The 19,166-nt window shown below is 41.9% G+C and overlaps 1 protein-coding gene across 1 annotated transcript in view; it reads left to right on the top strand.

The window, feature by feature from the left end:
- HHAT (hedgehog acyltransferase) overlaps positions 1–18,665 on the top strand; it is a 651,154-nt gene extending 632,489 nt beyond the window's left edge. The window contains exon 12 of the mRNA XM_082249768.1: positions 18,408–18,665. Within this exon, the coding sequence (XP_082105894.1) occupies positions 18,408–18,544 (137 nt within the window). The 3' untranslated portion in view covers positions 18,545–18,665. The remainder of the gene's footprint in view (positions 1–18,407) is intronic.
- Positions 18,666–19,166: the final 501 nt, after the last annotated feature.

The following is a 19,166-nucleotide window of genomic DNA, read 5'->3' as shown; positions in this document are numbered from 1 at the left end:
TCCCTGCATCAGGGGGAGTTCCTGGCGTCCATAGACATTTAGGATGCCTATCCTTATATCCCCATCATCGCAGGACATCAGCATTTTCATCACTTTCCCAAAGATCATCCCTGGGTCCCACCAGGAGACTGAACTATCTGGTCCTAATGTTGGATACATCCTGGGCAAGAAAGTTTCTCCTTGCGGAGAAACTCAAGAAGGTTCAGTCAACGATTCGGATGTTGCTGTCCGTCTATTGGCTGGGACTGATGGTGGCCTTCTTAGAGGCAGTACCGTATACCCAGTCTCATACCCGAATTCTCCTGAAGGAGATTTTTTTCTAATGGAATTAGAATTCCGATTTCCTGGACAATCGGATCCGGTTGAGCGAGCGGACCAGGAAGTCTCCGATGCTCAACCAGGGGAAGTCATTCCTTCAGATAGTATCCAGGTTACCAATAGGGTATCGGAACTGAGAGTGATCAGATTTTGTCTGATTTACTGGACCGAGCAGCTCTAGAGTAGCCCGATTCGGATCCAATCGCACTATGCCACGGTCGTGACTTATGTCAAGAAAGGGGCACTTAGAGTGTCCTGGTGGCCATCGAAACGACTAGCATCTTTCATTGGACGGAACGGTTTGTTCCGGATCTCCCCGCAGTGTTCACTCCGGGGGTGGGAAATCGTCAGGCAGATTATTTCAGCTATCAGATTCTGGATCAAGGGGTATGGCCTCTTCATCCAGAGGTTTTTCACTAGCTGTCCCTTCATTGGGGCACCCCAGATGTGGATCTGTTGGCACCTTGGCTCAACAGGAAGGTGCGGAGGTTTGTAGCTCGCACCCGCGATCCTCTAGCGGACGCAGCAGAAATGCTGATCGCCCCGTGGGAGCAGTATCAGCTACGGCATGCCTTCCATCCTCTCAAGTTACTGCGGGAACTTCTTCGCAGGATAGAGGTGGAGGGAATTCCAGTTATTCTGGAAATTCCGGACTGACCTCGTCGAGCCTGGTACGCCGACTTGGTGAGGCTAGTCGCGGACGCTTCTTGGAGACTTCCTCTCAGGGAGGATTTGCGGTCTCAGGGACCGATCTTCCATCTTGCTTTACAATTGCTGGCTTAATGGCCTGGCCATTGAGACCCAGGTACTGAAGGACAAGGGAGTGTCGGCTTAAGTTATTCCTACCTCTAGTTAAAGCAAGGAAAGCGACTTCCAGCACATGGAAGTCTTATATGGCGTGGTGTGAATCTTTTGGATTTCCCCCACATACCTATTCGGTGACCCGAATCTTGGTCTGTCTGCAACAAGGGGTTGAGCAGAAACTGTCCTTGAGCACTATCAAGGGTCAGGTTTCGGCGTTAGCAATCTTCTTTCAGAAACCTTTGGCTAATCATTCCTTGGTGCGGAATTTCATCCAGGGGGTGTGACATCTGGCTCCGCCAGTGCGCGCACTCTTACCGCCTGGGATCTTAATTTAGTGTGGTCGGTTCTTCAGAAACTTCTCTTTGAAGATATTAGGGAGATTCCCTTGCTTACATTATCCCAGAAGGTGGCCTTCTTGGTGGCCATTACTTCTGCACGCAGGGTGTCAGAACTGGCCGCATTATCTTGACGTTCCCCATATCTGGTGGTTCATAGGGATAAGGTGGTTCTTCATCCAGATCCATCCTTCCTTCCTAAGTGGTTTTCAGAGTGTTCATCTGATTAAAAATATTGTGTTACCTTCCCCGTGTCCTAAGACTAGCCATCCTTGGGAGTTTGCATTACACTCCTTGGATGGGGTTCAGAAGGATACACTTGACTACTACGAACTTGTTTTCGTAAGACGGACTCACTTTTTGTGATCACGGATAGCCCTTGAAGGGGGTTGCCTGTGTCTGCCGCGACCATATCTAGATGGACCAGTCAGACGGTGGTACAGGCTTATTCTATTAAGGGTCGGAATCCTCCGTTCCCTGTTAAGGCGCACTCTACTCGGGCGCCTAGTGTCTCCTGGGTCTTCCGCCATCAGGCGTCAGCGATCCAGGTTTTCAAGACGATGACTTGATCGTCGGTTCATACCTTTACAACATTTAATAAAGTTGATGTGATGGCATCGTCAGATGCCTCTTTTGGCCACAAGGTTCTGCAGGCCGCAATCTGAGGAGACTGTTGGTCTACCTCAAGGGTTTGTTGGGTGTTTCACTTAGGTCTCATCTTTTTGCTCGATGAGTCCTTGATGCTTCTGGTTGGCTCCGGTTGGGCCTTCTGGATTTTGATTTCTGTTAGCCCACCCCTCATTTGTGGTACTGCTTTGGGACGTCCCGAGTTGTTATTAATCAACGAGGACTACGTCTGTCAATGAGCGACAGAGAAAAATTGATTTTTGTAAAATCTTACCGTAAAATCCTTTTCTCTTAAGCTCATTGACAGACGTAGTACCCGCCCCTCTGTTTTTGAGTTGGGTTGGGTTAAATTCTCTAAACACTGCTTTGTGACATAACTGATTTGCTGTAGCAGGAAGTGAGAGGATATACCCTCTGGGACTGCCCCTAGGGTGTGGCCAGAACGTTTTCTTTCCTGTCTAGTCCTACTCCTGTAGAGGGCAGTATAACCCGAGTTGTTATTAATCAACGAGGACTACGTCTGTCAATGAGCTTAAGAGAAAAGGATTTTACGGTAAGATTTACAAAAATCCATTTTTTATGACCCCTTGAAACTCATTTGTTGATGTGCATGGTGATGATATCTTCTTGGACCTTATTTATGTACAGTTGTAGTTGTAATTTGTTGCAATATTTATTTGAAAGACTGTATGATCCAAGATGCAGCAGTTATTAGTGCCTTGTTTTATTCTTGTATGTTTTCTTACTTCTTTAACCACCTCAATACTGGGCACTTAAACCCCCTTCCTTCCCAGACCAATTTTCAGCTTTTAGCGCTGTTGCATTTTGAATGACAATTGCGCAGTCATGCAACACTGTACCTAAACCAAATTTATGTCATTTTTTCCCCACAAATAGAGCTTTCTTTTGGTGGTATTTGATCACCGCCAGGTTTTTTCTTTTTTGGTGCACAAATAAAAAAAGACCGAAAAGTTTGAAAAAAAAAAAAGTTTTTTTGTTTAGGTTATAAAATTTTGTAAATAGATACGTTTTTTCCTGCACTGATGAGCACTGATGATGCCGCACTGACAGGCACTGATGAGGAGGCACTGATGGGGTGGCACTGATGGGGTGGCACTGATATGCAGCACTGATGGGCACTGATAGGTAGCACTGATATGCAGCACTGATGGGCACTGATATGTGGCACTGATAGATAGCACTGATATGCAGCATTGGTGGGCACTGATAGGCAGCGCTGATGGGCACTGACAGGCAGCACTGATGAGGACTGATCGGCAGCACTGATGGGCACTGATAGGTGGCACTGATGGGCGGCACTGATCGGCACTGATGGGGGGCACTGATGGGCACTGATAGGCAGCACTGGTGGGCAATAATGGGCACTGGTGGGCGGCACTGATAGATGGCAATAACGGGCACTGGTGGGCAGCACTGATAGATGGCATTGGTGGGCAGCATGATAGGGGGGCACCACTGGCAGGCTCTCTGAGCCCTGTTTGCCATCCCTGGTGGCCATGGTGGGCATCCCTGGTGGTCATGGGTGGGCATCCCTGGTGGCTCTAGTGGCACCCCCTCCCCCCAGGGCTGCACTGGTAATCAATCATCTGATTACCAGCACAGACCCCCACCTGTGATCAGTGAGTAATTAGAAATACTCACTGATCACCCCGGCTGCAGAATCGATCCTCTCCTCTTCTCCTCACTGACAGGATCTGTCAGGAGGAGAAGAGATCGAAGCCGTTACAACGGCTGTATTGACATTACATGACGGCGGTGATTGGACACTGCCGTCATGTGATCAGGAGGGCCAATCACAGGGCCCTCCTGCCGAGTCTTGTTGCTCTGTGTCCTAGGGACACAGGCACATCGAGATCGCGCCGCTGCGCGTGCCCGCGGTGGCGCAATCTCTCTCCTTCTGAAGGACGTTCCGGAACGTCCGATCAGAAGGACGAGACTCCCACCCGGCCGTATATGTACAATGGCCCGGGTGGGAGGTGGTTAAGAATATTGAATTAAAATGTTTTTTTTTGCTTTAGATATATGGTAAAGGTATTCACAGTCAAGGAACCCCCCACCACAACCCCAGGATGAGCAACCTTAATAGTCAATAGGAAAGGAATCCATAAGTGGCTGGTCAGCAGGGAAGTTTTGGAAATGTAGCATTAGAGTATCTTGGAATTTAGGGTTTCTGAGAACGCTTTATTGCTGCAGCCAAATTAGAATAATTGAATAAGTAGCAGGTGTAATTTAAACAATAAAGACGACAAGTCTTACGTATTCTGCCAATGACTGACCTGCGTATGAGTAACTTCAACCTTCCAACAGGCGGTGTGCTGCCCTGTTTAGCATAATCACTCCTTAGAGATGAATACAGAAATATTTTTAATGTTTGAAAGAAGTTCATTATTCCTTTATTTTGATGAAGACTTCTTATCAAAAATTTAGTTAGTCTGTTGCTTGTCTGACTTGCAGATGGAGAGGTTGGTGAACAGCTTTATTTCAATTAAAATTTAATCAGTTGCCTGTGCTTAAGCATATTTTTAATTAAGACATGCAGTGCCTAATTGTCTTCATTAATGCTGTTATGATTGATGAGAGGGAAATGTGACAGGTTTGAAATGTACTATTGACATTTGAAAAACACGTTACACATTTTGGTAGACATCCCGTTTGGCACTGTCCAGACTTAGCATTTCCATACAATGTCTGTAAACTACATTGCTTAGTCATGACTAGACTTTACTTGTTTTTTTTTTTTTTTTTTAATAAATTAGGTTTTGATTTGTGTAAGCTGGAAAACATTTTGGGGCTTGAGCCAACGTTAATTCTAGGAATAAATTTCAGAACATACATCATTACAAAGTACCAAACAAATAAAACTTAGACGTTAATGGGTTGATGCACCCAATTTTTTATTTTTTTTAGGTTTGCTAGTGAAATTTACTGTCTTTCTGTACTCTTCACAGATTGTCCTCCCTAATAAGTCAGATGCAATGAAGATTTATGCAACAGCCCCCAACAAGCCAATCTTATTCTACTAAACCTTAACCACTTTACCACCAGAGAATTTTGCTGTCTTACCTCTGGGCCACTTTTTGCGATTCGGCACTGTGCGACTTTAACTGACAATTGCACGGTCATGCAATTCCGTACCCAAACAAAATTTACGTCCTTTTTTTCCCACAAACAGAGCTTTCTTTTGGTGGTATTTGATCACCTGTGCGATTTTTACTTTTTGCGCTATAAACAAAAAAATAGCGACAATTTTGAAAAAATAACAATATTTTTCACATTTTTTATATGAAATTCCCCCCCCAAAAAAATGTAAAAATCTACATTTTTTATCATTTTAGGCCAATTTGTTTTCTGCTACATATTTTGGTAAAAAAAAAAATCGCAACAAGCGTATTTTGATTGGTTTGCGCAAAAGTTATTGCGTTTACTAACTAAGGGAAAGATTTCTGTCGTTTTTGGTGTTTTTTTTTTTAACGAGTAATGGCGGCGATCTGCAATTTTTTTTTTGCGGGACTGCTACATTGCGGCAGACAGATCAGACCCTTGACTGACATTTTTGACACTTTTGGGGGTACCAGTGACATTACTACAGTAAACAGTGCTATATATATATGCACTGTTACTGTAAAAATGACACTGGCAGGGAAGGGGTTAATTTTTATTGGTGATCAAGGGGTTAATGTATGCCTGGTGCTTACTAACGTGTGTGGGGGGAGGGGACTATGTGACACAAGGACAGATCGCAGGTTCAGCTATGCTGAACCCTGCAATCTGACCCTGCCTGTCACTTAGGAGATCCGCCCGCTTGTGTTTACACAAGCAGGCGGATCTCCACACTCGATTCCCCGATGATCGGGGAAGAGCAGCGGCGATCGTCGCTGCTCCTCCCCTGGCCCGACTCCCGCTGTGACTGAATACAGCGGGAGCGAGCCTCCGGCAGCGCGAGCGCGCCGCCGAGAGAGGGGAATCTCTGGCGAGTGGCGACGTAGGTCTACGTCGCCAGACGTTATCGAGCCACTTTGCCGCAGTAGAGCTCTAGTGAGCAGCGGCAAATTGGTTAAAGCTGAACAAAATTCTCATCCTAGAATGTATGATGCATGCTTTTTTTTAGACCCCAAGTGCATAACTTTACATTTTCCCAAAGAAACATTGTATTAAAGCAGAACTAAATGGTATCTGAGCACCACAAACTGAAAACGTTGTTTAATTCATGTTTAATATTAAAAGCAATCACACCCATTCATTCATATCCCATGCTTTATTTTGTTCAGCAATCGCTTTGAAAAATACCGGCCTAGCATTTCTAGCTGGAGCCATCTTGAGTAAGGGCAGATGATTCATGTAGCATTTACTCCCTGGAGTCCATCTGCCCTTTGCTCAGGCATGCTTGGAAGAGGGTGTGCATAGCCGAGAAAGCTCCTCTTCCCCTGCTCCAGATGAGGATAAAGTTAGGCATCTATTAGCAACTATAACATGTTCTGCAGCTATCTGTATATATAGGGGCAATAGCAAATGAAATGGGCATAGTGGTTTCTTCTACCTTTACTGTACAGTTGATTATGATAAACATGTAGGTAGTTCTTTAGTACAGTTAACATTACCAGTTATGGAGGTGGAAAATTGTAACTACTTATGGCACTTTTCCACTGCAAGTACCGGCTAGTACCGGCTCGGCTCTACTTGGCCCTGCTTGGCCCGGTTTGCTTTTCCACTGCTGGTACCGCATGGTATAGTGTCGGAACGGTTCGGTACGGTACGGTATAGGTTTGCTTTTCCACAAAAGTAGTACTAAAGTTAAATGGGTGGGATAACAACGGGGTGGGTGGGATTCTCTGACCAATCAGTGGCTAGTAGTGACTGCATGCAAAGGATTGTGGGATATGGTACCAGTTTGGTACCTGTTGGAACCACAATCGAGTAGGTACTGTTTTTTCAGAGCCGTACCGTTCCATGCAGTGGAAAAGCAAACCTATACCGTAACGTACCGAACCGTTCCGACCCTATACCATGCGGTACCAGCAGTGGAAAAGCACAAAAGCGTGCCGAACCGTTACGGTTCCATGCAGTGGAAAAGCGCCATTAGATTATCTTTAACCTTGGAAAAGCTGGTAAGAGCCTTGGCTACACTACCTAACAATAAGGCTATTGGGGGGGGGGGGGGGGGGGTTGTTGTGTTCTTTGGGCTGAGGTGTATAATTTAAAAAAAAAAAACACTTTTTTGCGATTACTATTAGATACTATTAACACATCTTTTGAGCTTAGCTCACTACCTGCCTATATGTATAAGGCAGTACTGATGACTTTTTAAAATCAGATAAGGATGTGATGCATCGAGATTCATATCACTCAGTATCCTTGCTTACAGTACATTTTAAATCAATAGCTAAAATGTTTGCACTTTGCTTTTTGTAGTAATACATAAAACTATAAATCCCAACCAAGTAGGCTTCATGCCTAATAAATCTATGGCTCCTAAAATTCAGCACGCTTTTTTAAATGTAAAAAAACTCCCGAGCACTGCTTGTTTTATTAACGGAACTACACACCTATAGAGAACTTTCAAATCTAAAGGGCAAATTGAAAAAATCTGGGGCATCTAATGTCACCCTCATTCACAGGCCATCACCAACCTTACTAATAATTTCCCATTTCGCTGGGCCCCACAAGCCATTCAGTATTTGGACACTAAAATTCCTTCTGATTTTCACCTTATCTTCCAGCTAAACTTTCATGTCCTACTGTCTATTTTATCAGCTGACCTGACCTTTATCAGCTGACCTGAGAAATATAGAGCTCTGGCCATATACTGGTTTGGCAGAGGCAGTGTCCTTAAGATGAACATCATGCCACGTCTCTTATACCTCCCGCAGACCTTACCCATCAAAATACCGCAAAAGTTTTTTCGGACAATCAGAGCGACATTTATTAAATACATTTGGCAGGGAAAACTGTTTTGTCTCCAAAGATCTCTGCTGTAGCGGCCCAAGCTGAGATGTTGAGTTGTCCTTCCGGTTCCTGCACTGTATTATAGAGCTGTACACATGACCAGAGCGATTGACTGGTGCAGACACTCACAAGCTTTGGGTCTCACTGGAGCAGGATTTGGTCCCTTCCCCTTTGATGGCCTTCCCTTGTTGAGTGTCCAACTCTCGTCTATCCACCAATCGTGCCCTTTGCTAGAACCGACACTTCTCAAACTAAACAGATATTTTAAACTGGCAGGCATATTGGGTTTTCTTTTCCCATAGACACCTATCATAGGCCATCCAGGTTTTTTCCCAGGCTATACAAACAAGGTCTTCCAACAGCAACAATAACCTCGCTTTGTGCGAGCTTCTACCTTCTTTCACCCTTCAGGTTGGGCACATCCTTCATACCTTTTCGGCTCATTGACCATCTCCATGCTGGGCAGATAGAAACTACCTCAATTGTCTTATTTCCTAAGTTCCCTCCCAGAGTATATGCGATTTAACAGAAATCTCTCAGGATTCCTGTATAAGAATTATAGTAAATAATTGATTGTCTCCTCAATTAAAATTACAACAAGGTACTTTTATTCTGGGAAGGGAGAACCCCTGACTAGACAAAGTGGCTGCTCTTTGTGGGGCAGCAACCACCTGCTCACACCTTGGCAGTGACTATTTTTCTGTTGAAAAGGGCATTAACTGCATCTGTATGTGTATGTATATTTATATATGTGTGTGTATGTGTATATATATATATATACATACATACATACACACACTCTCTCACAGGCCACTTTATTAGGTATACCTTGCTAGTACCAGGTTGGACCCCTCTTGCCTTTAGAACTGCCTGGCTTCATGGTAAGGATTCAACAAGGTATTGAAAACCTTCCTCAGAGTTTTTGATCTATATTGACTTGATAGCATCATGCAGTTGCTGCAGATCTGTTGCTGCATATCCATGATGCGAATCTCCCATTCCATCACATCCCAAAGGTGCTCTATTGGATTGAGATCTGGTGACTGTGGGGGCCATTGGAGTACAGTGAACTCACTGTCATGTTCAAGAAACCAGTGGTGAGATGATTTGAGCTCTGTGACATGGGCCATTATCCTTCTAGAAGGAGCCATCAGAAGATGGGTACACTGTAGTCATAAAGGGATGGACATGGTCAGCAGCAATACTCAAATAGGCCACGGTGTTTAAACAATGCTCAGTTGGTACTAAGGGGCCCAAAGTGTGCCAATAAAATATTCCCCAAACCATTACACCACCAGCCTGAACAATTGCTACAAGGCATGCTGTATATACACACACGCAGTACTGTGCAAAAGATTTAGACACGTGTGAAGAAATGGTGTAAAGTAGGAATGCTTTCAAAAATGTATATTTTAATTGTTTATTTTTATCAATTTACAAAATGCACAGTAAACAAACACAAGACAATTCTAAATCAAATCAATATTTGGTGTGACTACTCTTTGGCTTTAAACCAGCATTAACTCTTACATTTGCACAGGGACTTTTTTGGATTACAGTCAGCTGTATGATTAACGAATTATACTAAGAAGGTGCTAATGATTATCATATTTCAAATGTAGGTTGAAACACAGGCACTAACTAAAACAGAAACAGCGGTGTATGTGGTCTAAAACTGGGTGAGGAACAGTCAAACTTTGAGGCCTTGGGAGACAAGTTCATGTCACAGGTCATATACCATGGCAAGGATAAAAATGGTCAATTTGGCGCAATGGGTGCAGCCTAGGCTGAGACAAACTATATTGAAGGAAAGTACAGTGTGGTCCAAATCCTCTTGATCAATCCTTTGGCTTTTGGAACTGCTGAAGAATTCAATCCAGCACACTTCTTTCTTTGTTTTTTTTTTATAACAACCTAGATTGCTCTTTAACATATGTGTGTGGTACAATAACAGCAGGTATCAAGATGGTACATGTCAGCATAATGACAAACATCACATGGCCAGTAGTACATACTTCACACACCAACATAAATGGTACATTAAACATCAAAGTAGCATAACCCCTGAGAAAGGTAATTGAAAAATATAGGGGGGGGGGGGGTAGAACCAACAAAGAGATCCTAAAACACAAAACCTCAAATAAATAAAAAGAAAGGGAGTGTTCATTGCGCCAACCATGGCTGCCAAATTTTGTCATATTTTCTAGGGCAGTTCCTGCTAATGTACGTTAACTTATACGTAGGCAGTCCCTCATTAACTGCAGACTCCCATGAAGCCAGCGAGAGAGGAGAGGGGGAGGTCAACTCACAAAGTTCTTAACATCTTCTTAACATAATACAATAAATAAGAAAGCAATAGCTTAGTATTCCTAGGTCTCTGCTCATCATCATATATGCCCGTTAAAGCTAGATCAGGGGAAAATGAGAGGGAGAGTTGTAGACAGATATTATTAAGATAAAAGACCTCCGTCCAGAGCTGCGCCACCCTAGGGCAGAACAAAACATATGAAAAATGTAGCAATGGAAAGAGTGATGATTACAATCAGGGGACTACAGGTAGATTCTGGGAAGCCTATGAGGTGTGTAGTACACTCTATGTAAAAATGTTGTTTGAATTAAAGTAGAACAGCAGACAAATTGTTCTTTTTCATTCTGGATAGAGTAAGGGAGGGTTATAACCCCTGTCAGATTTTTTTCACCATCTGTGTCCCATTGCAGAGATTTCCCTTTACTTCCTGTTCCATAGTCAAACAGGAAGCAAGCGGAAATCCCTGCAGATTACGGAAATTCCTTGGGGACCCCCAGGTCACCAGAACCAGTGTCCCTTTTGGAACATTTCCCCACTTACTTTTCTAGGGACAACCCAAAATGTTGGTATTTTCTTTTACTTTTACTTTCACTTTCAATGATAATAGTAAAGAGGAGAATTAGAGAGGTTGAATCTCCTTTTTTTTTTAAATCAGGTAGTTTGAATGTCCTCAATGGGGGCACAGACAGCAATAAAAACTGAAATGTGGTCTAATCTATTTCTACTCTATCCAAAACTAAAAAAAAAAGTTTAGTTATACTTTAACTTTTCCCTCGATAAAATGCCCAACTTGGAGTTATCCTAAAAACTCTCCTCCAAGGACTCCCTATCCAGGGTTGGAATATCTGCCTGCCACTGATCCCACATTAGTGATGTCAATATTCTGGTTTTACTTTATATATTGATAGTTAGGAACAGAATCACTTATGAAAACCCATTGTGGAAGCATTGTGCTTACATACTCTTCTACAGCAAGCTTCTATTAAAGAGGAAGTAAACCCTCCTCGGACACTTTTACCTATAGGTAAGCCTATGATAAGGCTTACCTATAGGTACTGTAAATATCTCCTAAACATGTACCGTTTAGGAGATATTTACCTTACATGCATCCAGTGACGTCACTGGCGCATGCCCTCTGAAGGAACGGCCGCTGGTGCCGTTTCTTCAGAGTCCCGTGCCGTGACTGTCGGCTCCCGCGCGCCTGCGCGGGAGTGACGTCACCGCGGCTCCGGCCAATCAGATGGCCGGATGCCGCGAACCCGGAAGACAGGCGACTGGACATGCCGCCCTTCATACAGGTAAGCGGACGGCACGGCGGGGGCTCGTTCTAAGGTAAGTCTTGCATAATGAGCTAGTATGCGATGCATACTAGCTCATTATGTGTTTCTCTTACAGGTTACCTACCAAAAAAAAAAAAAAAACTTTGTACGGGTTTACAACCTCTTTAAGAAAGCTCTATAAGTTAATCAACTATTTCAATAAAACAAGTGCTGTGCTAAATGTGAAATAACCATAAGTCTTATAAGTGAATATATCAACAAAGATTATATAATAACATATAACATAATAAAGTGCAAGAATCAAGCAATGTGCAAAACAATTTGCATGCGTAACTATAAATAGGAATCTGCAAAAAAATGCAACAGAAGCAAATGTGCAAAAAAAAGAGAAGTCCACATATACTGTACACCTGTAAATATGAAACCTCAAAAGTCTGAGTCAGGAGAGCTGGAGGCCATTCCAATTAGAATCACAAAGAATCACTGATGTCCATGGAGGAGTCACCGTCACACATGCATCCACTGGCATGGAGAGAGAATAAATACTCTTACCAAAAAGGATGGACCCAGGTGCCAGTAGCACTGAGTCAAACAGGCATAGAGGTAAAATATTTCAGGATGATGGTCACGGGAATAATCCTCAAGAATCAGACACCCTATCTCTCGGACAAACAAACCCTCTTAAGTGGTCATGAAGATCCGATACTCCTAAAGTAACAAGAAGACCTCCACATAATGTAAAACTTGTCTCATATGGGATTTATTGAACACTTTAAATTTATTTGCACTTTATTATGTTTTATGTCATTATGTAATCTTTGTTGATCTATTCATTTAAAGGACATATGTTTGTTTCACATTTAGAGCATAACTTGTTTTATAGAAATAGTTGATACACAATGTCCTGTCAGGTTGTGGTGCTAGCCGCTACCTATGGAGAACGACATTAGCGCAGTCATTTTTTAACACTTATGTATAAGTTAATCGTTTCAGCTACTAGATTTATCTCTGGAGTCCAAATGTCCTTGACATCCTGTGGTTCGAGTGCTGGAAACCATCGGGACCCACAGGAGCTGCTGAGTCAAGGTGCCTTTTTAAAATGCCACACAGGACTCGAATGGTTAAACAACCACTTTTGCAATATCACGTTAACGGGGGAGTTTTTGTTTTTAAGAAGGAATATGAGAAGTCCAAGTCAGTCTACACCTGCCAATTGAGGAATCTGTAATTTTGTTTGAGTAAAGAACAGAATTGATAATAGAGGTTTTACTGCCTAAAGTGCTACTGGCCTTTTGTTGATTTAGGGGTCATTTCCATTCAGGGAATAATTCGCATTGGTGGAGATGTTGGTTTGAAGAATATCATTACAGGATGCAGCTAAGGGAGATCACAGATCCTTTGTAGATAACAAAATACTACGTATACAATATTTGGACACTTTAATTGGACATTTATTAGATTTACACAAATATTGAACATTAATTTTATTTCTGTTATATATTTGCATGTGCAATTTTTATTAGAATCACGTTGACATTGTGGGTAGAACGCTATGCATGTTCACTTAATTGTAATGAGTGACAAATATAGCTTGGGTGTATATTCAAGCTTGACATGTCACCGATATGCAGGATTTGGGATGATTTTCTTTCTGGAGCCCCAGACAATATTAAAGACTAGGTTGAATCTATCAGTGTGGAACCTCAGCCGAAACTTTGGCTCTTGTATTGCAAGTGGCTCTTATAGTGTTTTGTTAAATTGTCTGACCCATTGTTACAGAGATTCTCTATCACTTTAATCTGTGCTTCAGAGCAACGTGTCATGTTGCTGCTGTCCTTTCTCGTTCAACTCTCATTAAACTAAATCAAGTGAAATTCTGTTTGACACAATGTATCTCATTTATCGGCGTTGTAATTTCCTGGTACTTGAAATGTCTCTTCTACCAGGATTGCTCCTCTGCAGTCAGTGAAAGGATCTTGTCATAGATGCAAGATCTTCAAACTCCATCCAGTAACAAGCTGGCAGTTATGAAATCTCAATTAGTAAATATTCGTTGGTGAGTTTCAGGTGTACTGCACAGATCTAGGGAAATAGTCTTTGTTTCACAAGAAGTAGATTTATCCCTGTATAAACGTCATTCTCATCACACAAACACGGTGTATGTTGACTCACAGTCTTTGCTCAACGATTGACAATGTAGTAATCTGCTCTTTCCAGCTGAGATGTGGGGAGAACTGACTTCAACAACAGTAATGGTTAATGTTGACGGATGTTTAAGAGGCTTTGCAAACACTACTTACAGCAGGGTATGCTCTGCGCCGCTACAACGGTTCCTCCACCTGCTGCTTATAAGGTTTATTAAATCTTATAAACCAAGGGTCTTCAAACTATGACCCTCCAGCTGATCAGGAATTACAATTCCCATCATGCCTAGTCATGTCTGTGAATGTCAGAGTTTTACAATGCCTCATGGGATGTGTAGTTCTGCAACAGCTGGAGGGCCTTAGTTTGAGGATCCCTGTTATAAACAGTGGTCCTGCAGGATCTAAATCTGCTTGGATGCAAAAGCATCTCTGAAGAAGCATCTCCTGTTCGAATGCTTTGCACTGTGTTGGGCTAAACAGCTAAATGCTTACGCACATTGCAGGGCTCCTGCCTGTAGCGGTGGGAGGCACTGATCCCCTGTAATTAGTGCAGTTTGATGGAGACATGGCTCAGACAGCCTCTTAAACATCTGGCTGCATGAATATTAAGCTTGCTGAGAATGCTTTTATTTGCAAAAATTGTGGACTTTAATGCAGTGTGGATGCATACAGCCCAGGCCATGTGCCATGTACTCTTGTTTCAGTTATAGACAGGTGCCGGTAGGTTGTCTAAATGTTTACCTATTATTTGATTTAAGCAACAACCTGAGGTCCCTCTCTGTCCAGTGATGTCCACTAGTGTCTCAGTCGACCGAGACTCTCCTTCCTGATTGGCTGAGACATAGCAGGAGTGACATTGGCTCCTGCTACTGTCAGTCAAAGTCAGCTAGCCAATCAGGGAAGGAAGGCGGTGGGGCTCCGTGTCTGAATGGACACAGGGAGCTGTGACTCAGCTCGGGTGCCCTCATAGCAAGCTGCTTGCTGTGGGGGCACTGAACAGGAGGGAGGGGCCAGGATTACAGAAGAGGGATCAGAGAAGTGGAGGATCCTGGCTGCTCTGTGCAAATCCACTGCACAGAGCAGGTAAGTAGAACATGTTTATTATTTTTAATTTACAGTTAAGCCAAAGATTTTTTTAAAGTAGAACTATAGGCACTTTTTTTATTCTGCATAGAGTAAGGGAGGGTAATAACCCCTGTCAGATTTTCTTTTTCCATCTGTGTCCCAGTTCTGACATTTTCCTTCACTTGCTTTCCCATAGCCAAACAGGAAGTGACAGGAAATCCCTGCAAATTAAGGAAATTCATTGGGGACCCCCAGTTCACCAGAACTAGTGTGCCCATTGGAACCCCCCCCCCCCCCCTGTTACTTATCTGGGGACAACCCAAAATGTGGGATTTTCTTTTACTTTCAATGATAATGGTAAACAGGACAAATAGGGAATATGAATCACCCTAACGTGGGCTCTGACAGGTGTTCTAATCCCTCTCCACTCTGTCCATAACTAAAAAAAAAAATTTTGCCTTTAGTTATACTTTAATGTATTTGTGGAGCCTTGTGATAATGTATAATGAAGAATGCTGCAGTGTGCACAGGAACACAAAAGGTGTTCAGCACCATAATTGCTTATTTTCCTAATTCAGAAGTTCAGCTTGTTGGTTCAGGTTTGTTGCTTCCTATGTCCTCCACCAACCTGATCATTGGAAATTGAATAAGCATAATCACCTTTCCTATCTTTCAGCTACTAGAAAATAAAACATATATATGGTTCAAGTGTGCATTGAGTCATGATCCTGTAGTTTCTACTTCCAGATCCATCATAGAGGTTGGGGGAGTGTACATTGCTTTTTAGGGTTTGAAGCCTGAGACTATGAATACTATTTAACCTATGGTCAGACAGAGTTCCTAGATTTTCAGAGGAATACGTATATTCAAAAGTAATGGAAAGTGTATTCTATCTATCAAATTGCTTGAAATTACAAGTTTTAGTGCTTTACTGCTATCAAATTACAAATTGTTAGTGCTTTACAGCTATCAGTTAGATCCCATTGATAACGATTCATATGTTGTCTTTCATTAAAGGTTTGAATAGGATTGGTTGCTATAGAGTAACACATTCAGTTATTATTCAGGGGCCCAATGATTATTGCACATGGCAAAGAGTCAGGGTCTTTTTCATATTGCCAATTTGCATTTACACAACATTAAATAAATAGGCAAAAGATCTCCTGGAGCATGGGTTCTTAACTGAATGTATCCATACCCAATCATGGTATGCAAACCATAATAACCATAATATAGGATCTGTGGGACTCGGGATCTCAGAATAAAACACGATTCTCTGCACTATTGAACCTAAAATGATCGTAGACTCAGCAATTTGATATGTCAGATGATATGCCTGTAACATTGTCAATAACAGGATTAACAAATATTTTAATTGCCCATAAACAACAGCTGATAGCTCTTACTGTAGCTAGGCTATGTATTATTAATTAGCGTTTTTCGTATAAGTAAATAAGATACAATACTAATAATGTTCAGAGGTTCTATTCCTTTATACCAATATATAAAGTAAAACCAAACTTTGGACATTATTTGAAGTCATACTGGTACCTAATGGGACTGGCGATAATGATTTCTACAGTCTGGTGAACAGAGTATAGGGACATTAAGGGTAATCCTATGGGGGGTCTGTAATTGTAAAACCCTGCACTAGAGCCACTATTGTACATTGAGTGCTGATGTCTGACTGCTGCTTGTAGCAGAATAAGAGTATTACATGTGACATTGGTAAAATGATCTATACACAAGCTGAGACTCCCATAATTATATATTACGGCATCAATTCTAATCTTGTAGAAGAAAGTCATTTATACCGAGCGTTACACCACTCAGCAACTGTCGTCATGAAAGTCACCTTGGGATGCTGGAATATCTTTTTACTTTCATATGCTCAGAGATGACTAAGTAATGAGCTTAACCAGCTTTTTAAATAATTTAATTTGTGCAAAGCTGAGGTTTGAGAACAGTCATTAACCTCCACCTGTAAAGAAAATTTGTAATTTTTAATTGCTAGAGCAGGCCCATCCTAAGCATTTTTCTGTGTTGGTTGGAGTGGGGCAGGGGGTAATCCTAATAGGGGTATCCTCAATGTCTGGAAGCTAAAGTATAATTTCTTGCCTCTCCCTTCCTGACCATGACAGAGTGACAGTTTGGGTTTTCATCTCGGCTGCATGTTGTCAAACCAGGTCTCCTCCGACTCTATGCATAAGCCTGGATGGGTAAAATGTTGGAGGGGCACTCTAATGCTCAGCTTTTCACACTGATGCCACATTGGAATTTCAAACAGCAGAGGAGCCCTCGTGGGTTATGAACTCATCCCTACAATCTCAAAAAACAGAATTGCATTTTTGGTGTACCTCCTGTTTGAAGTGAATCTGTATTGTACTCTAAATGTTACCTTCCATCAGAATATTAACACAAACCTTATTCAGTATGGTAATCGGTAAAGTACAATGTGCATTTAACCACTTGCCTACAGGGACATTTTACCCCCTTCCTTCCTTCCTATGGTAGGCCAATTTTCAGCTTTCAGCGCTGTCACACTTTGAATGACAGTTGTGCGGTCATGCAAAACTACCCATATGAAATGTTTATCATTTTTTTCACACAAATAGAGATTTATTTTGGTGGTATTTAATTACCACTGGGTTTTTTTTTTTTTTTTTGCTAAACATACAAAAAATAGACCGAACTTAAAAAAAAAATAATAATTTTTCATAGTTTGTTATAATTTTTGCAAACAGGTAATTTTTCTCCGTGTGCAAAAGAGGCAGCACTGATGGGTCTTCATAGGCTGCACTGATAGGCACAGAGGAGGTGGCACTGATAGGTTGCACTGATGAGGCGACACTGATAGGTGGGGATGCAGGGGCAGGGCTATCACGGGAGGATGTCTCTGGATGCCCTCCCAGCATTGGTAGCCCACGCTGTAGCCGTCTTTCAGCTATAGCGCAGGCTGCAAGTGTTTAAAGGATAAGTGCAGTTTTTGGATGACAGATAAGCTTCCCTTTGAAGTTATTGCATGTGTGAATATCTCTGAAAGCTTTTGAGTAAAGATTGTACAGTGCAAATGAAGATGGGGAGAGGATCTAGAGAAGCATAAGTGCGTTAATCCTTTATTCTAAGGAGATCATCAGAAATCATTCAACAAATTTAAAACCATTCGATTGCAATGAATTACAAAACTTTTTGCATCCTGGGGTATGTTCCAAACACTCATTTAACCTAGGACTGCCACTTAGGTAAGTGTGAAGTGACTTAAACATTATAAACAATTCCAGGGGAATGTGGCTAACTTCTACTAGCTATACCACGAACTGGGTAAGCAAAAACAATATTTGATCCTGGTCATTGGTTTTTGCAAACATGGCGGATGTTCAGATCAGTTTACAATTAGCAGAGGGAATTGTACAATACATAGAACAAACAAACAAAAGTTCCCCAGTGTTGAGTAACTGGAAACTGTGCTGGTGACTTCTTGTATTGCTTGTCAGTCCTTTTTTAACATCAGCATTACTGTAGTTTCAGCATTACTGTAGTTTCTTCTCTCTTTTATCTTCAGGCTGGCCGTGGGTTCCGCTCGTAGTTTTTAGCTGCCTCTTCTGCTTTGCCCAAGTTGGAATTGAATGGAGCCTGTACATATTTCCTGAATACAAGTACAAATTTCCACTTTGTGCACGGGGGAAGTCAGAGAGATGAAGAGGAATTACCAAATTTAGAAGAAACAGAGCCAAAAAAAAACCCCAAATCTCTGAATATTGAGGAGGATCTCAGATGGACATCACAAGAAACTGTATCAGTATTCAATTTCCAATTTTTATACTTCTGCAGATTTTTTCATAATAAAACTTTTTTTTTTTTTTTTTCATCAATGTTTCCTGCTTTTCTGCTTCCAGTTATAACAAATGTTGCTGAACAACTAATTGTGGCATTGTGTTGTGCCAGTTACCTTACACTGATGGCAGTCCATAACGAAACTTGAATGCTGGATAATGGTGAGGAGCCACGGCTTTTATAACCCTAATGTAATAATTGATTTAAGATGAACATAAGAAAAAAGCTAAATGAGTCAGTTGAAATACCCTCTGCTGAAGTATTTCTTAGCTCTAAATTTGGCCAGTCTTGTGATCTTAATACTTCTGTGAAACAGCACAACCACTGACCTTCAATTCACTGATTGATCAGAAAATTAAATGAAAAATACCGCTTTCAAATCGATCGTCCAACGATCTGATCATTAGTAAACAGCTTTCGAGAGACGATCACAACAGATCTTACTATTTTTGTGAGCAAGACTACACATGCTCAGAAACAAAAGAAC

This window comes from Pelophylax lessonae (assembly GCF_965119305.1).
Source record: "Pelophylax lessonae genome assembly, chromosome: 3".
Classification (NCBI taxonomy): domain Eukaryota; kingdom Metazoa; phylum Chordata; class Amphibia; order Anura; family Ranidae; genus Pelophylax; species Pelophylax lessonae.
The sequence above is the reverse complement of the archived record's forward strand: the minus strand, read 5'-3'. Positions and strand labels throughout refer to the sequence as shown.